General features: G+C 53.7%; 1 protein-coding gene across 2 annotated transcripts; it reads right to left on the minus strand.

Moving 5' to 3' along the window:
• Window positions 1–1113: 1113 nt before the first annotated feature.
• Window positions 1114–13427, minus strand: DAPK3 (death associated protein kinase 3). 2 transcript variants are annotated; one of them, XM_037505076.2, is made up of 9 exons: window positions 13333–13427; window positions 12271–12409; window positions 9271–9631; window positions 8953–9082; window positions 8659–8707; window positions 7709–7735; window positions 5063–5215; window positions 4677–4722; window positions 1114–4303 (listed from the first exon to the last, which is right to left on the minus strand). In XM_037505076.2, the coding sequence occupies exons 2-9, from the start codon at window positions 12330–12332 to the stop codon at window positions 3767–3769; spliced, it is 1365 nt and encodes a 454-aa protein (XP_037360973.1). In that variant the 5' UTR covers window positions 12333–12409; window positions 13333–13427; the 3' UTR covers window positions 1114–3766. The 2 variants fall into 2 exon arrangements, with proteins under 2 accessions (XP_037360973.1, XP_054549030.1); XM_054693055.1 differs by lacking the exon at window positions 12271–12409.
• Window positions 13428–18672: the final 5245 nt, after the last annotated feature.

Below are 18672 nucleotides of genomic sequence, written 5' to 3' on the forward strand. Positions count from 1 at the left end.
CAACGCTCTGCCCGGCACTGAGTGTCACAGTGGCCTCTAGCCCCAAGCCCCCAAATCTGCCAGGACCCAGACTTAGGGGTGTGCTGGCGTGTGCGGGATCCCAACACCCTCTTTTCCTTTGACCCCCTACACCTCTCTAGGAGGCAGACAGAAGCGCTGTCCCGAAGGGAAGGCCGAGCTGAAGGCACACAGGAAGAGGACCGTTACCCGCAGGCAGGAGCCCCCAGGCTGAACTGGAGCCCAGGGGTGACAACCCCTTTTGTGAGGGCGCGTGCTTCTTTCCACGCTGTGGCATGAGTTAAGTTCAGGCTCATCTTATGTACTGGTGGAACTGGGAGGGTCTCAAATGGTCTTGCACGCTGCCTCCCAAGCTCTGCCAACCCTCCCAAAGGAGGGACAGGGCGCAGCGCGTGCTCAACCCCAAGTATTTTTCTAACAAGCCAGTCACATCCTCCCCAGGGTGTGACACCCTCTTGTGACTACAAAGCAGTCCAGGTCCCAAAGCCCTTGGGCTCACCCAAGTGCGCCCCCGCGTGGCCTGGTTGTGTGGTGCACCGTGCCTTCGCGCCCAGTGAGTGAAACCGCTGTCCACTCATCTGTCCAGTGTCAGGTGGCCCAGGGTGGGACTCCCGCCCTCTCGAACAGGGTGCAGAAGTGACTTAAGCGCAAATCACTGACCCAGTGGCCCATGGTCAGCAGCACAGTCATGGCTAACACCTCTGAGCCCACCCAGCCCTGGCTCCCCGTTCCAGGACCACCGCAGCCTGCCTGGAGCGCTACCCACCCTGTTCACCCCCTAACCCTGATTGCCCTTTAGCATTTCAAGTAGTAGAGAAGAAAACAGGCCCAGTGGGGGAGCAGGAATGTATAGCTGTTCCAGGGTCAATTCTGAACCCAGCCTGCCATGCCCCGAGGGCATCTCACCACTGCACCACACTGCCTGTGCCCACTGACTTCCAGAGGGACCCTACATAACCACTCGAACCAACAGAAGCAGCAGGGACAGCCACAAGGCTGCTGCAGAACATCAGCCGGCCACGTGCCAAACCCCTGCCCCAGGGTGTCCTTGAAACCACGCCCCACTCCCCCCTCCGCCAACCCCAGGCCCCAGCCCTTCCACATGCTCTCCCTGGCCACTGGTGTGCCCGGTGGGTGGTCTGCCTGCATGGGGAGCTGTCTGGCGCTGCCCTGTCGTCGCATCCTGAAGGTGGGGACTCCTTCAGGGCCAGGTTTTGCAGGGGAGGCTGGGGCCCTGTCAGGGTTGTCAATGTATTTTTCCACCTGGAAACCACACCAGTGACACATGGGCTTGGGGGAGCTGAGGTCTGGAACTGCCAGGTATGGACCAACTGTAGAAATGACCTCGGGGTTGGCTATGAATATCCCTGTGTGCCGGGTGCTGTGTCCAACTGCGGATGCCCAAGACGGCTTTGTTTCAACCCCGGAGCCTGTGTTTGCTGTGGTTTCTGGAGCAATGTCAGAAAATTGGGCAGCTTTACACAACAGGAGTCTATTCTCTCTCCGATCGGGAATGCAGAAGTGCAAAATCAAGGCATCCCAGGGCTGTGAACCCTCCAAAGGCTCCAGGGAGGATCCTCCCTGCTTCTCCCAGCTTCTGGTGTTGCAGGCAACGCCGGCAGCCCTCAGTGGGTGGCCACATAGCTCCTGTTTCGGCCTCCATCCTCACGTGGCCTTGCCCGTGTCTGTTGCTTCTTGTGGCCTCACACACACAGTCACCGGATTAGGAGCCCCCAGCCCCAAGTCCAGTCTGCTCTCATCTTAATTCTATCTGCAAAGATCCCGTTTTCAAATGTGATCACACACTCCCAGTTCTGGGGGTTAGGACCTCAACATCTCCTTTGGGGGGACACAGTTCACCCCACCATAGCCACCTTGCATGTATCACCAACTTACCCCTTTGCCAGCTGGGCCCAGGGCTACACAATTGAATCGGAATGCAAAAGAGGACTCCCTTTCTTTACTCTCAACCCTTGTGAGCAAACAGGGTTTTCCTTCACATCCAGCAGCGCTGCCCCTGACCTACCCATAGTGCCAGACCCCACAAGCTCAGGGCCTCGCCCCCCAGGAAAGCCCCTGAGGGACCCGAGTCATGTGCCAGGCCAAATCCTACCTGACAAGGGCTGGAAAGGCCAGCCACGTGCTGAAGGAACAGCCATATGGTCTGAGCATTCGCGGCGTTGAGAGGGACTGAAACGTTAAAACTCAAGGCTGTCCATCAAAAACATCGAAAATATTAAAACACGAATTGATGGTATTGTCTCATTTTTGTTTTAAGTAAAAAAAGGAAAACATGCCCCTTGGTGTCCGGAAGGAGCTACCGGAAGGATAATGGGGCTATGGAAAGTCAGAGCTCCCGGGGGAGGGTAAGGATTCCCTCTGGAGCCACATTCCCTTGGAGCCACATTCCGGACCGAGGTGGTGCAGGAGCAGCAAGGGTGCAGCCCGTACTGTGAACCTGCAGCTTCTGAGGCAGCACGAAAGGAAAGAAAACGCCTCTGGGCCCACACTGGACACCTGGGAGCTTCCATCTTGCTACAACCAAAAAACCAGAAACCAGCCAAGCCCCAAGAGTGGGGCGGCCTCCCAGGTTCTCCCTCTTCTTCCCAAGGAGCCCCGGGGCGCAGCAGTGGACAGAAGAGACCCGGGAGCCAAGAGGGCGTGTGCCTGAGCCGAGCAGCCGGGCAGCAGGAAACAGGCTTTATTTCCTTTAGGCTTTCAACAGGCAAGTGCTGCGGAGACATGCACAGCGACACCAGGGCGCCCTCGGAGGGGCACGCACAGGACCCGCAAGTCCTGGGGCTGGGCCATGCTACACCCAGAGGCCCTGGGGACCCTTCAGGCGGTCCCATTTAGAGAACCAGCCTCCCTTCCTAGTCTGTCCCTGCACTCGGTCCAGGCTGGCCTCTGTCCTGAGAACTCCTCTTGGGCTTGAGGAAGAGTAGGGGGCTGCTCAGGGCCCCCCTGAGAGGCATAACCTGCTGCAGAGCAGTCATGGGCCAGGGCCCTGCTCCTCACAGAGCCTCAGCGGCAGGCAAAGTCCTCTGGAGGCAGACCCAGCTTGAGGGCAGCCCCTGGCAATGCATGGTGGCATGGCCCATGGCACCCCCCCACACACACACCTGGTCTAGGGCAGCTTACCCCAGAAATTAAAATGCACTGGGGGTTCTGGGCACCTGGAGGACTACTCTCAAACTCTGAGCCTTGTGCCTACCCAGGGTCAGGGCAGGGTGAGGGCCTCGGGGATCACAAGAGTTGTGTTCAGAGGCCCCTCAATTCCCAGCTCAGGGAGCTGGAGGGTGGGGACAGTTGGCAAACCCTTCCTGAGAACTTGGACTGGCGTGGAGGGGCTGAACACAGACCCAGGCCCTGCTGTGTGCTTTGACCACCTGGAGCCCCCAGCCCAGGCCCTAGACAGGAACGTTGCCACCCTGCCCACAGCCAGGTGTGCAGCACCTCTGTCCTCCATGGCCACTTCCATCTTGGCGGTACTAACCTTTGCAGAGTTCTCAGTCCCCAAGGCCACGAGGCCTCCAAAGACCCCCGAGTCACCAATGTCTCAGGAAAGCAGCTAAGCTGGACAGAAGGTAGTCTGCAGGCCCAGACCAGCCAAGTCTTCCTGGGGCAGGGCCCAGAGCAAACCGAGCCCCTCCATCAGGCCATGAATTCCTGGGTTCCAGTTCCCCTGGCCCCACAGCGCAGGCTGGCCTGTCCTCCCCAGCTGCCTCCCCTCCCACCCCCCAGGGCCCTAGCGGAGGCCACACTCCCCACCCTGCAGCTTCTCCTGCTCCATAGCACGCACCAAATCCTGCACAAACCGCATCTCGGAGGCCACCTGCTTGGCCAGGGCCTCGTAGCGGTTCTCCAGGCGGCTGAAGCGGCGCTTGAGCCCGTTGGCCCCCAACAGAGCCCCCTTGGCCTCCTCCTGGGCCTGCCTCTTGAGCGCCTCAGTCTTGTGCAGCTCCTGCCGCAGGCGCCGGAGGTCCTGGCCGATGGTCTCGTGCTCCTCCCGGTACCAGGCCTCCTTCTCTTCGTAGATGGCGGTCAGAGCCTCAACGTCCTCATGGCATAGGCGCCGGCTGTGCTCCAGCCCGCGCAGGCCCTCCTCAGCCGCCGCCACTTCCTCCAGCACCTTGGAGAAGCGCTCGAAGTTGATGTACGTGTTGTTGGGGGGCATGCTTGAGTGCGATTTGATGGTGTACTCCTTGAGGCGCGCTGTCTTCAGGCGCCGCCGCTCTGGCTTCTTGCCACTGTCCTCCCGGCGCACATTGCGCCGCCGGATGGCCTGCGGGGGTGGGGAAACCAGGTGTGGAGGTGAGCAGGGGGAGGGGCCACACTGGCCCTCCCCTTGCACCTGTACAGTTTTACTGGCAGGTGGCCCCACCCATTCGCATCCACGTGGTTCTGGCACCTTCCTGCCTGGATGGCAGAACTGAGTAGCCTTGGCAGAAACCACACAGCTGAAAACACCAGCAATCTGGCTCTTTGGAGAAGGGTGCCGACCCCGCCGGAGGGGTGCCCTTACTGGGAAGGCCCTGCTGCGAGCACACAGGGGCTCAACACCGCAGCTGGGTCTCAGCGAGGTGGCTCCAGCACCATCTCCATGCCCACCCCATGCCCCCTGCCAGCCTCGAGAAGGAGCAGCTCATCTGCCTCACCTTGATCCAGGAATGCTCCAGGCTTTGATCAATGGTCATTCTCCTCCTGGAAGAAACCACCCCCCGTGTGTGGTTAGTCAAATTTCAGGACCACACCCAACGGGAGCATCCCCTATAAACGAGGGCTCTGGGCTGCTATAATTTTACATGAAACCTACTTAGACCTCGGCAATGAATTAAGTTTCCTAAGGCACAGTGCATGCCAAGGTAAGCCTCCTTCCACTATCTTCAGCCCAATATGGAAGCCACACCCCATTCTTGGTTAGAGCACTGGGGGCGTAGGGGGGATCCCTAGCTCACAGTCACACCCCTGTTCTGGGGGATACCCTGACACTCCCTGCCCAGGGTCTGTCTCCTGAGCCCCCTGCCCAGCTCTGCGCGCCTACTTGGGGTCTTTGACAAGCAGTCGGCGGATGAAGTCTTTGGCCAGCTCGCTGGTGGTGCTGAAGTATTCCTCGTCGAAGTCGTAATTCACAGCAGAGATGTTGGTCAGGGTCTCCTGCTTGGTTTCACCCAGGAACGGGGACGCACCACTCAAGCTAGAAGATGAACTCGGGGCTCAGTAGGGCTACTCACCCTGCCCTGCTAGGCCCGCGAGGGGTAGATGCAGAGGAGAGGTGGACTCTGGACCCCAAGCCATGACAGACACCCCCCATTTCCCTGGAACCTCCAACCCAATCAGAAGGCATCAAAATTCATCACCCAGGCAGCAACCAACACACAGACAAGTCTCTGGAGAAACTATTAAGTATCTAAAAAGACATGAAGTTTCCAAGCATCACCCCCAAAGTGTCTGGTAATCAGAGGAGGAACCAGGGGCTGGTAGGGAGAGTCCCAGCCAAAATCACCGCAGCATGTGGGCGAGGCAAGCGCCGCAGGCGTGGCAAGCCTCCCAAAACAAGGCACCGAGGAGGCCGCACACCGTGGGCCTCCGGGCAAGGGGCATGTGATGGACAGTAAGAAACCCTTAGCTGCAATCCCTGCCCTCGCTCAGGCAAAGCTTCCCGAGCCCTTGCAATCTCTTAAGCCCAAAGATGACGCAGGGAGAGTGTTATTTTGTTGTAGTAGTTGGTCTGTGCCTTGAAAAAGCGCCAGTGACAGAGGTACACATTTTGCTATTCCTAAGGAACACGTTCAACCACACCTGAGTTCATATTAACAAGGTGACTTTTAGAAAGTTGTGAAGGATGGGGGCTGGGGAACCAGGCCTGGGACTAGGGGGTAGATCTTTCATCCCCACCTCTGACCTCTGGCGAAGGGAGAGGCTGGAATTTAATCCTCAGTTACCAATGATTTAATTAATCATGCCTACATGATGTAACTACCCTCAAAGTCTCTGTAATATGGGGTTCAGAGAGCTTTGGGTGGTTAGTGAAAGCGTCCATGGGCCAAGAGTGTGGTGTGTTCCAAACTCCTCAGGGAAAGAAGCTCCTATGCGCGGGGCCCTCCCCAGCCTGGGCCCCATGAACCTCTTCATCTGGCTGCCCATCTGAATCCTGTACACTTGGGTCCACTGGTAACTGTATGTGAAGTTTTTCTGAGTTCTGTAGGCAAATTATGCAACCTGATCAGGGTGATGGAAACCCCAACTTACAGCAGGTAGATCAAAGGCGCAAGTGACACACAACCTGGGCTTGTGGCTGGCTTCTGAAGAGAGGAGTTTTGTGAGACCAAGCCTTGAACCTCTGGGGTCTGGCGCCATCTCTAGGTGGCTGGTGTGGAACTGAGTTAAATGATGAGACACACAGCTGATGGCAAAACTGCCGGAGTAGAAAACCCTCACACACCTGGTGGCCAGCAGCCCAGAGGTACTGAGAGCAGAGCAGCGCGGGGCAGAGTAGTGAGCTCACTTGGTGCAGTGCAGAGGAAAGCAATCTTGTCAGGAGCAGACACAGCAGACCCGTGCTGGGGGATAGCCTACGAAATTCCTGCCCTGGGGCTCTTCACAAATGTCAAGGTGATGACATACAAGGAAAGGCAGTGGAAGCTTCCAGAGTGGAGGAGACTAGACATAGTAAGGATCCAGGACAGTGTCCTACACCAGAGAGAGGACAGGGGAGAGCTGCCTGGCTTCCATATTGTGGCATGAAGCTGCCATCATCCCGCACTCACTTATGCTCCCTCACAGGAGCTGTGAGGGACAGAGTACTGGCAAACTATCTGTTTGTGTCAGAAGTTAACACCAGGGACGCAGGGGGAAGGAGAAAGGGGGGGGATGGGAAAGTTGTACTGGCTTTGCAACTCTTACACAAATCAAAACCTACCTCAGAGGGCCTCCCTGGTGGCACAAGGGATTACGCACCGCACTATGAAGCAATCTGCAGCCTCTGCAGCACAAGTTCAATCCCCAGCCCGCCAGGGAGCAGCCCACATGGCGCAGCAGACCTCTCCTGTCTCGCCTGCTGCTCCCCTCAGCAGTGTATTTCAGCCAGTCTGCCTGTTCTGTTCCCCGCTCTGTCTCTGGTAAGTCCTCTTACTCCCACATCTCTGGCCTGTACCCCAGCTCTTGTATGCATAACCTATCTCAGAACCAAAAAATGCAAAAGGTAAGCCAAAGCTGCTTAAAAACCCACCTCCCAAAACCTCAAGATATGTATGTGATGCCCTCTCCGCAAGCGGGGACTACAGAAGGCAGGGGCATGCCTGATGCAGGGGCGGGGTCGAAAAACCAACCCAGCGCTTGAGATGACCTAGAGTCAGATCCCTGCTTCACACAGAGAGGGGACACATCACCCTGGCACAAGCCCTGCAGGACTCTCACAGAGGGTGCTAGGCCTTCAGAACTCTCCAGAAACCCCCAAGACTCAGGACACACTGTTTTCCTCCTGCACAAATGGATCTACTCTATCATGCATTCATTCTTTCATCCATCCAGAATTTGCAGTGTTGCAGCAAGGCAGGGTGCTGGGAGTCTGTGTGATGCGAGAGGGCCCGGCCCACAGAGGCACACAAGGGCACTGTCCCAACACGCAGTCTCCCTGACCTGGCAAGCTGCAGGGAGAGGCCAGAAGAAGCACCAGCCAGGTACTCACAGGATGTAGGTGATGACGCCAATGCTCCTACAGAAAAAGAGAGGAGAGTCAGCCCCATCACCAAATGGGGGAAGGGGCACCCCAATCCCAAGTTCTCTACAGAGTCCACAGTGGAGAAGCCAGAAACCCAAGGTTCTCAAGCCAGGAGGGCAGCAGATCAGTCAACCTGGGACAAGAGGGACCCTCCACCCAACCTGCTGCCCCTTCAGGCCCTGGGAGACTCAGGATTCAAGTGAAGCCCCCCAGCCATGCTTGCCTGTCAAGGCTCAAACTGGACAATGGGGGGTAAGGCAGACAGAGCACAAAGACCCCACAGACCAGGCAGATGTGGGAACCTGTTGGGGGGCTGCTGTGGCTGGAAGGGGACCCACAAACTCTTTCTTATAAAGGATCAGACAGGGCATCTGTGGTGGCCTACGGGTTAAGTCTCAGTGCTATCACCACAACAGCCTGAGTTTGATCCCTAGCCAGAGAGCTGACCCACATGGAGCAGCAGACCGCTCCTGTCTCACCCGCTGCTCCCCTTAACAGTGTATTTCAGTAGCTCTGCCTGTTCTGCTCCCCACTCTGTCTCTGGTGAATCTTCTCAACCCCCGCATCTCTGGCCTATACCCCAGCTCTTGTATGCAAAAAAAAAAAAAAAAAAAAAAAAGATAAATAAAGGATTAGACAGCAAGTATTTTAAGTTTTGCGAACCACCATCTGCTGCATGTTCATCTACTTTGTTAAAACCCTTTAAAAATGAAGAAACCATTCCTAAACCCTGGGCCCAGTCTGGGCTATAGCTTGTGAACCCCTGTGCCAAGGCAACAGTCTGACCATACCAGTGGCACGAAGACTGGCTGTCCCTAGTCTGTGGCCCAGTGGCTCCTGAGGAGAGCAAAGGAATTCCCTGGAGGGACATGAGGCCCGGGCAGCTGTGCTGGCCCCTGGCTCTCCCCACCACTCACCACATGTCCGCCTCCAGACCCAGGGGCTCATAGTTGACGATCTCAGGAGCTGTGAGGGACAGAGAGACAGACGGTGCACTTGAGGCAGCACTGGACACTTGGCCACAGGCAGCGGCACTGACCCCATGCTCAGGGCAGGGAGGCCAAAATGGGGTCAGCACCAGCCTGAGGCCTGTAGCTCCTACATGCCCAATGCCAGGCTGTGGGAGAGCAACCTGAGGGCCGTGGGCCAGGCATCTGGGGGTGGGAAATTCTCAAATGCCCCCTTGACGAGCCCTTGTCCCCGAAGCTTACCCACAAACTCTGGGGTGCCAAAGATGTTCTTGAACTCATTCCCTGCTTCAATCTTGTGGGCGATGCCAAAGTCAATGAGCTTGATCCGTGGGTTGGGAACATTCTTATCCAAGAGCATGATGTTTTCTGGCTGGGATGGGAGATGAATTATGCTGCTTCTGTGGGCTCAGAGCTCCATGAATAATGCCCCCACCCCTGGGAGCCCGCCCATTCCCAATCTGAGGGGTGCAGCCATGCCAAGGAGCCCGACCCTCTCTCTCCAGCCCTCATTCTCCCCCTTGGCCCAGGTCTGTCCCCAGGCCCAGCAGGCGGGCTCACCTTGAGGTCAAAGTGGGCAATGCGCTTGGAGTGCAGGTAGTGCACGCCATCCAGGATCTGCTTGAGGAACTGCGTGGCCTCATCCTCCGTCAGCGACTCCTTCTCTGCCAGGAAGTCAAAGAGCTCCCCGCCTGAGACCAGCTCCAGGATGAGCACCACATCTGTCTTGTTCTCGAAGATGTCATGCAGCGTGATGATGTTGGGGTGCCGGATCTCCCGCAGGATGTTCACCTCCCGCTCGATCTCCTCGCGGCTGACCCCACGGCGACTGGAGGACAGGCGGCGCTTCTTGATGAACTTGGCCGCGTACTCCTTCCCGGTGCCCTTCTGCCGGCACTTCCGCACGATTGCAAACTGGCCGCTGCAGGCAGAGAGGGCGGTGAGGAGGGCTCTGTGCAGACCAGGCGCCTGGGAAGGCTGCTCGGTTTAAAAAGCTGACCAGCATAGGGCCTCCCTGGTGGCGCAAGGGATTAAGTCATATCACTATGAAGCTGTTCACAGCCACTGCAGCACAAGTTCGATCCCCGGCCAGGGAATTACCCACATGGCGCAGCAGACCTCTCCTGAATCCCCACTGCTCCCCTCAGCAGTGTATTTCAGTACATCTGGCTGCTCTGTTCCCCACTCTGTCTCTGGTGAATCCCCTCACCTCCCGTGCCTCTGGCTTGTACCCCAGTTTTTGTATGCATAAATAAATAAATCTTTAAAAAAAAAAAAAGCTGACCAGCACACACAACGGAGTTTGTTGATTTTAAAATGGAGTATGTTGTACCCACATGCAGATGTATTGATGTGTGTATGCGGGGAAACCATCTGAAAGCACAAGCCAATCCATTAACCATAGATGCCTTTGGGAATGAACGGAGGAAACAGTAAAGTGGACTTTTTTATTTTGCATAGTTCTATGCTAACTGACCTTTACACAGCGTATTTCACCTTCCCAAAAACCAAAAAGCCACTGACTTCAGGGAACTATGGTGAGGACTGTGGATGCCTCAGCAGTGGGTGTGGTGAGGTGACACCTGAAGAGGTGGGATCCTATGTTTCCATCATATACAGTGTGGTAGAGAGTGCCTGAGTGGGCTGTCAAAGATACACTTTGAACACCCTAGGGTGAGGAGAAGGTGGGCGGCGCAAAATTATTACTAATCATGGCAACCAAATAATGGTCTCTCCAAAGACCTCCCCATCCTGGTCCTGGGATCTGAGGACATGTGAACTCACAGGATAAAAGGGACTATGAAGAGGGGACTGAGTTGAGGACCCCGAGATGGGAGAAGATGCTGGATCCCCAGGGACCCAGGGTCCCCATAAGGGTCCTTATAGAGGGGGGAAGAGGATCCAAATCAGAGAGAAGACGCTGTGTTCTGCTCCCCACTCTGTCTCTGGTGAATCCTCTCAACCCCTGCACCTCTGGTCTACACCCCAGTTCTTGTATGTATAAATGAAAATAAATCTTTAAAACAAATAAATAGGGCCTCCCCGGTGGCGCAGCAGGTTGAGCACCGCACTGTGAAGCTGTCCGCAGCCTCTGCAGCGTGGGTTCGATTCCTGGTCGGCCAGGGAGAACCCACATGGCGTGGCAGACCTCTCCTGTCTCGCCCACTGCTCCCCTCAGCAGTGTTTTCGGTCCATCTGCCTGTTCTACTCCCCCCTCTGTCTCTGGTGAAGTCTCTCACCCTCCTGGCCTCTGACCTGTGCCCCAGCTCTTGTATAAATAAATAAAATCTTAAAAAATAAAGAAAACAAATAAATAAAATTGACATAGCTACTAGGAAATTTCAATAAATTTCCTATGTGCTTCACAGTGTAGGAGGTGCCTGGCTCTTTTTAACAGCTGTGCAATACTCCACCCACATATGAGGTGCGTTGGCGGCCACTGATAGATGCCTCCAAGTTTTTTCTCATACAAAATCATGACAGCATGATTCTTAGGCCACTGGGTCCATGTATGTACATATTCCCACTGAATTAATTCCTAGGAGTAGAATTGGTGGGTTAAAGAGAACATATAGGCCTGCATGTTTTAGTTTTAGACTAAAACGATGTTTTAGTCAATGACGGTGCTTCCAATAGGCTATATTAGGCTACACCATGTTGCCTAGGCGTCTAGTAGGTTGTACCATCTAGGTTTATGTAATTACACTCTATAGTTTTCACACAATGACATCACCTAATAACACATTTATCAAAACATGTCCTCAGCATTAATCAATGCACAACTGTATACTATGACATGTTGCCGGCTCACCAAGTTATGATGACTCTCAAGAGATCCTATATACTTTCAACAATAAACTATAAGATTTCTTTGGGGGGCAGGGGGTGTAGTGAATATGCATTAGCTACCGCTGCAACAGGAAAAATTCTTTAAGGAAGAATATCAGAATCCCAAGTGAGCCTGAAACATACTCTCTCAGCAAAGGCCTGACACACAGCTCAGTTATTTACATTCCCTTCTGGTGACATAATGGGACTGGCCAGCCAGCAGCAAACTCACCAAATAAGGTTTGAAGCTCCATTGGTGCCCGCCTGGTATGAGGCGGGGGAGTTCCCAGGGGATACTCCAAGGCCTAGTTAGGCAGGAAATCAGCTGCCTGGCTGAACCACAAAACCTCGCTTTTTCCCACAAGAATGCTAAACAACTGGCAGGGGTGTGGGCCCAGACAGGATGCCTTCTGGAAAGATACAAGTGCCTCCCACAAGGCAGGGTTAAAAAGAGGGACAGACCTTTACTAATAGAAATTGCTAACATCTATTGTTCTCAGGCCACATACCCGGCACTACCTTAAGTGCCACATGCATTTAAGTCCAGTTTTTCCCAAAGACAATGCACAGAGCACGAATTCACAACTCCAAAGCCCAAACTTGTTCCACCAGCACATGATACTGACTCATTCCTTCCTGGGGTGTAGGATGAAGGACAGAAGGAGAAATATGTTCAGAAAACCCCAGAGTCCATGCCCACCCCTAGAATCCCATCGGAAGGAGACAGCTCACCTGCCCAGCTCCTCCCCCATTTCGTAGTGGTCTTCCACATCTTCCTGTCTAAATGTGGACATGGTGGCCGTTCTTCCTTCCAGTGCCTTCCACTCCAGTGAAGTCACTGTGGCCTTCGGACAGGACCTTGGGGAGTTCCCTAAATACAGATAGGGAAGGCAGGGGCTGAGATGCCAGCCATTCTCTGAGGTAAATTGAGTACTCTGTGCACCAAAAATAGGTTTCACATCACTCTTACAGAAGGCATGTACATTTGCTGGATGTGCTACTTTCATGCATCACCTCATTTAGACACCAAACGACTCAAAGAGTCGCAGTCAGCCCCACAGCCCCATCTTTGCACCCATAACTCCCACCAGCCACTGCCATGGTTCCCCACGCACTGTTCCAGTCTTTCTCTGCCTCTCCCTCCTAGGTTTCTCTTAATTTGCTCATCCAGAACTCCCACACATTCCTGCAGGCCGCCCCACACTCTTCACATCCCAAACCTGGGGGGGGCTCCCTAACTCCCTGCACAACGTCACTAGTTCTAGTCCCAAGACACTTCCATCTCCCCGTGCATCAGCAACTCCGAGCCCTCCGAGTCCTTACCGCCCCCCAACATATCCTCTAGACCTAGACAAGACTCTTTTAAGATCACCTTCAGCAACGTACTCCTTCCAATCCTGAATTCCCCACGAACTGGACAAAGGCTTCCAAGCTCCTGCAAGCTCCCTGCACACTCTTGTCTCCCCCTGACCTCGCCGTCCTGGCAAGACTAACCTCTTCCCCCTGGAAGTCAACTTCTCCAGCTATCAGAGGGGCTCCCAGAAAGAACACGGGAGTCGCTTCCACCCCTCCGCCCCCAACCTCTGCTCAACCTCCAAGGCAGACCCCTTCACAGACCACCCCAAGGTCTCCCCAAAGCCTGAAGTCCCTGCAGAAGAGTCCCCGAGGCCGCCACGCCCCTCGCAGGCCTGGGTTCAGCCCCTTCTCCCGCTCGGCCGGTCCAAGGGTCTGCAAACGTTCCCCCACGTCCCCAGAGCCCCTGAAGTGCAGCCGGCTCCCCCCCAGCCCACCAACCTCGGACCCAGGCCGCTCCGCGCTCTCCGTAGCCCCGAACACCGGGTCGGCCCCGCAGCCAGTCCAGCAGCCAGCGCGTCCTCCGGGCCCGCCGCCTCGGCCCACACGCCCCGCGGACCAGCGCTAACGTCACCACATCCGCCCGTGCCCGCCTCCGGAGAGCGGGCCCCGCCGCCCATTGGCCGGCGAGCCCGCCGCTCATGTGACGCCCCGCCCTCGGCCACGTTCCAGGCTGAGGCCCGTGACTTTCGACCCGGAACACCGCATTCGGATGCCGCCGTCCCATTGGTCGATAGGCTGGCCTCCCCTCAGCTGATTGGCTGTCATGGGTGCCGGTCAAACTTAGGGAAATCGGGAGGTCAACTTCCGGTCCCTGGTCGGTGCCACCCACTCTCCTCTGACCTCGGTCCTGAAGCGGGAAGGAGGGGTGATGAAGTCACACATCAGGCCTCCTGTCTTTCTGGCGCGGGAGATACGCGAAGCAAAGGCTCAGCTCGGGTGTGGCGGCTCCTGGGTGGAGCCCAGAGCGGTTGAGCGCCGCACTGTGAAGCTGTCCGCAGCCTCTGCAGCGCGGGTTCGATCCCAGCCAGCCAGCGAGGGTCCCACATGGCGCGCAGACCTCTCCTGCCGCCCGCTGCTCCCCTCAGCAGTGTACTTCGGTCCTTCTGCCTGCTCTGCTCCCCGCTCTGGTCTGGTGAATCCTCTCACCCTCCCGCTCCTCTGGCCTGTACCCCGGTTCTTGTATAAATAAATAAATCTAAAAAAAAAAAATAAAAAGAAAGAGACAGAGCAGCCTTGGTCCCTGAATGGCACTCTCCTCCTCTGTAAAAGGCTGCCCACGTTCCAAAGTCCATGTTCCAAAGTGCAAATGAGGAGGTGTGCTTGGGGATTCTTCTGTGACTGTTCTTGCCAAAATAAATGAAAATTTTACAGCTAGCATCTATTGAGCCTTAGTGTGTCCCAAATAGGAGGTAATACATATTTATATATGCCCCCTTCTGCAGAGGTTAAGTAACCCATCCAAAGTCAGAGCAGGTCAGTGGCACAGACTAGATGCACTCCCAGATGTTGCTGTGCCATCTCAGATGCCACCAATCACAGACTGTGAGCTTTGCCTTTGCCAACCACTCTAACCTCAGTGCCCCCTGGTTCACTCCACTCTAACCCAACTTACCTTATGGCTCACATCAAGCAGTTCATTCCTACCCCAGATCTTCACACGAACTGTTCCTTCTGCCTGGAGATCACCTTTTCCTCTTAACCCAGTTCCTACGGCACATTTCAGTTCACAGCAAAAGCAACACCTTCTGGCATACTCCGTATCGGTAGTCCCCCCTTTACGTTAGTCTGCCCACATGACATCTTACATGTCACACCAATAAACAGATTATTATTATCGTTACTGCATATCCTCATTTCTCCCCAGTGCTCTTTTTCTGTCCCAGGACCCCATCTAGGGTCACACATGACATATAGTTAACACATCTCCTTAGACTCCTCTTGACTATCACAATTTCTCAGATTTCCTTTTTTTGATGACTGACAGTTTTGAAGAGGATTCATCAAGTGCTTTGTAGGATTTTCTTTAGTTGGGATTTGATGTCTTCCTAGTCGCTAGACTGGGATGACTGGTTTTAGGAAGAAAATCACAGGTAAAGTGCTATTTTCATCTCATCATGTCAATGGTCCATACTATGAGCATGCTTTATCACTGTTAGTATTGACCTTGCTCACCTGGCTGCAGGGATGCTTGTCACATATCTCCACTGTGAAGTTTCTCTTTTTTCTTCCTGTCTTTTCCATACTGTATTCTTTGGGAGAAAGTTATTTGTACGCAGCCCACACTTAGGAATTGGAATATCATTTTTATGTGATAAAACAACTGATATACTATAGTGAGACAGGTATCTGGCAGGCATTTTCTCAAAAATTTACAAACTGAGTGTTGTGGGTCAACCAGGTGCAGGGTGGGCAGATGGGCAGGGGGCTGGGGGTTGTGGGGGCTGGGGAGCCAGGAGGCCGGCAAGTCTTCCAGCATCTAGTGAATTTTTTTTTTTTAAAGATTTATTTATTTATTTATACAAGCACTGGGTACAGTCAGAAGCGTGGGAGGGTGAGAGAATTCACCAGAGCCAGAGCGGAGAACAGAACAGGCAGATGGACCGAAGTACACTGTTGAGGGGAGCAGCGGGTGGCAGGAGAGGTCTGCCACACCATGTGGGACCCTCGCTGGTGTCCAGGGATCGAACCGGTGCTGCAGAGGCTGCGGGCAGCTTCGTAACCCAGTGCTCAACTGCTGCGCCACCAGGGGAGGCCCCATCTAGTGAATCTTTACTTTCTCTAGTCTTTCTCGGGCATTCTCTTGTGGTCTCGCCTCTTCTATAGTCACGCCACTCATTCTCCCTTGTAGCCATCCTGTGTCTTTGAGTGACACCGCCCCTCTATCCCTGGCCCCCAGGTTCAAGTGTGCACATTTAGGCATGCATGCATACCCACACGCCAAGTGTTCACAAGCAGGCACACGTGCCCCGAGCCCAAGCTTCCAAGTGCCTTCTGCATCAATACCATCAAGGCCACAGGTGATAGCCACAGAGGTTAGTGGTGCAAAAAGCCTGATTAATTCACTTACCCTACATTGAGTCTGAGTATTTAGCTGAAGAATATGAAAACATTAATTTGAAGGGCTATATAAACCCCAATGTTCATTGCAGCAGTAGTCATAATGACCAAGAATTGGTAATAACCTAAGTGCCCACTGATGGATGAATGGATAAAAATGTGGTTGATATATACAGTGGACCACTGCTCAGCTATAATGCAAATTCAATCCTTGCAACAACATGGATGGATCTAGAGAATATTATACTTAGTGAAATAAATCAGACCAAGAGAGACAACAGTGGATGATTTCACTCATATATGGTACACAAAGAAACAAATCAAGGGCCTCCCTGATGGCGCAAGGGGTTAAGCACCACACTATGAAGCAATCCGTAGCCTCTGCAGCGCAAGTTCAATCCCTGGCTGGCCAGGGAGCAACCCACATGGTGCGGCAGACCTCTCCTGTCTCGCCCGCTGCTCCCCTCAGCAGTGTATTTCAGTACATCTGCCTGTTCTGCTCCCTGCTCTGTCTCTGGTGAATCCCCTCACCGCCCCCCCCACACCCCTCTGGCCTGTACCCCAGTTCTTGTACAAATAAATCCTTTTTTTTTTTTTTTAATATTTATTTATTTATTTATTTATTTATTTATTTATTTATTTATTTATTTATTTATACAAGCACTGGGTACAGTCAGAAGCGCGGGAGGGTGAGAGAATTCACCAGAGCCAGAGCAGGGAGCAGAGCAGGCAGAAGGACCAAAGGACACTGCTGAGGGGAGCAGCGGGCGGCAGGAGAGGTCTGCGCGCCATGTGGGACCCTCCTCTGGTGGCCAGGGAGCAGCCGGGGATCGAACCGGCGCCGCAAGGCCGCGGGCAGCTTCGCAACTCAGCGCTCAATCGCTGCATCACTGGGGAGGCCCCAAATAAATCCTTTTTTTAAAAAAAGGTTGTCCACGTTCCAAAGCCCATGTTCCAAAGTGCAAATGAGGTGTGCTTGAGGATTCTTCTGTGATTATTCATCCCAAGATAAATGAAAAATTTACAGCTAGCATTTATTGAGCCTTAGTGTGTACCAAATAGGAGATAAAATATATTTATATTTCCCCCATTCTGCAGATGTGGAAACAGGTCCAGAGAGGTTAAATAACCCATCCAAAGTCACAGAGCAGGTCAGTGACATAGACTAGATGCACTTCTAGATGTTGCTGTGCCATCTCAGATGCCACCAGTCACAGGCTTTTTAAAAAAAAAAAAAAAATTTACTCACTCATACTAGGACTGGGGTACAGGTCAGAGGTGTGGGAGGTAAGGGGATTCACCAGAGACAGAGCAGGGAGCAGAACAGGCAGACAACCGAAAACACTGCTGAGGGAGCAGCAGGCGAGGCAGGAGATGTCTGCCGTGCCATGTGTGAATCTCCTTAGCCAGCTGGGAATCGAACCCGTGCTGCAGAGGCTGCAGCTTCACAGCGCTGCACTCAAACTGCTGCACCACCTAAATAATCATTTAAAAAAATAAGTTAAAATTAAAATGAGCCAAGTATATATTTTTTTAACTCTGCTCTCGCATTTTTTGAACAGCCAAATTGGGTAAGAACTTGTCTGACGGGTGTGGCTGGTTATTTTTTTTACCAGTTTTGCATGTTTCCCTGTGTCACCAGCGCCCAGGCCTACCTAGTTGCTCATTGCTGGGAAGCCAGTCCTGGAGAGACAAGAGTGGGTGGGAGGAAATTGGGTTTTCTTGGGAGTCAGTACCCTGAGGAGATGGTGAATTGTTGCCTCAAGACCATCTGGTCTTGGGCCTCCCTTGTGGCACAAAGGGTTCAGTCTCAGCACTATGAAGCTATCCCTGGCTGGGGAGCTGGTCCACATGGCACAGCAGACCTCTCGTCTTGCCTGCTGCTCCCCTCAGCAGTGTACTTCAGTCAATCCGCCTGTTCTGTCTATTCCCTTACTCTGTCTCTAGTGAATCCTCTCACCTCACCCCACCCCAGTTCCACACCTCTGGCCTACACCCCAACTCCTGTATGCATAAAAAAAAAAAAAACCACCTGGTCTTTAAAGGGCTGTGTGTGAGTGTGGCCAGCAGCTTCTGTGTTGATGTAATTTTGACTTATGGCCACCCAATGACAAGGCTGGTATCATTGGCCAAGGGCAAGGGCTAGATAGTTTTAGTTTTCTGTAGTTTTGCCTTCATATAAAGCAAGTGTAAGGAATTTATGGTTACTGGATCTGGTGACATCTTCTCCTGTTTATATCCTGCCCATTTTTATCTTTTTGCATAGAACTGGGATGTAGGCCAGAGGTGTGAGGAGTGAAAGGATTCACCAGTCAGTGGGGAGAACAGGCGGATCTACTGAAATTAACACTGATGAGGGGAGTAGTGGACTAGACAGGAGAGGCCTGCTGTGCCGTGTAGGTTAGTTCTCTGGCAGGGTGCAGAACTCAGGCCATAGTGGTGATAGCGCTGACTTAACCCTTAGGCCACCAGGGAGGATCCCCCCCATACACACACACACACATACCCAGCCAATCCTCATTCTTGAGGGGGAATGGGTTAAGGTCCATCTTCTTGAACTGCTTCCTCCTGCACAGGGGCAGAGATTTGGGAGCCCTTACAGTAGTTTGTCCATAACTGGAAAGGCCACTGGTGCCACAGTTAACTCTATTGCTTATACCCTTGAGGGAAAGACCAAAAGATTGATTTCAGGGCAATGATATATGGACTGTGCTCAAGTTT

The sequence above is a fragment of the Talpa occidentalis genome, unplaced genomic scaffold (assembly GCF_014898055.3).
Source record: "Talpa occidentalis isolate TD23 unplaced genomic scaffold, MPIMG_talOcc4v2.1 talOcc4.12, whole genome shotgun sequence".
In the NCBI taxonomy this organism is placed as follows: Eukaryota; Metazoa; Chordata; class Mammalia; order Eulipotyphla; family Talpidae; genus Talpa; species Talpa occidentalis.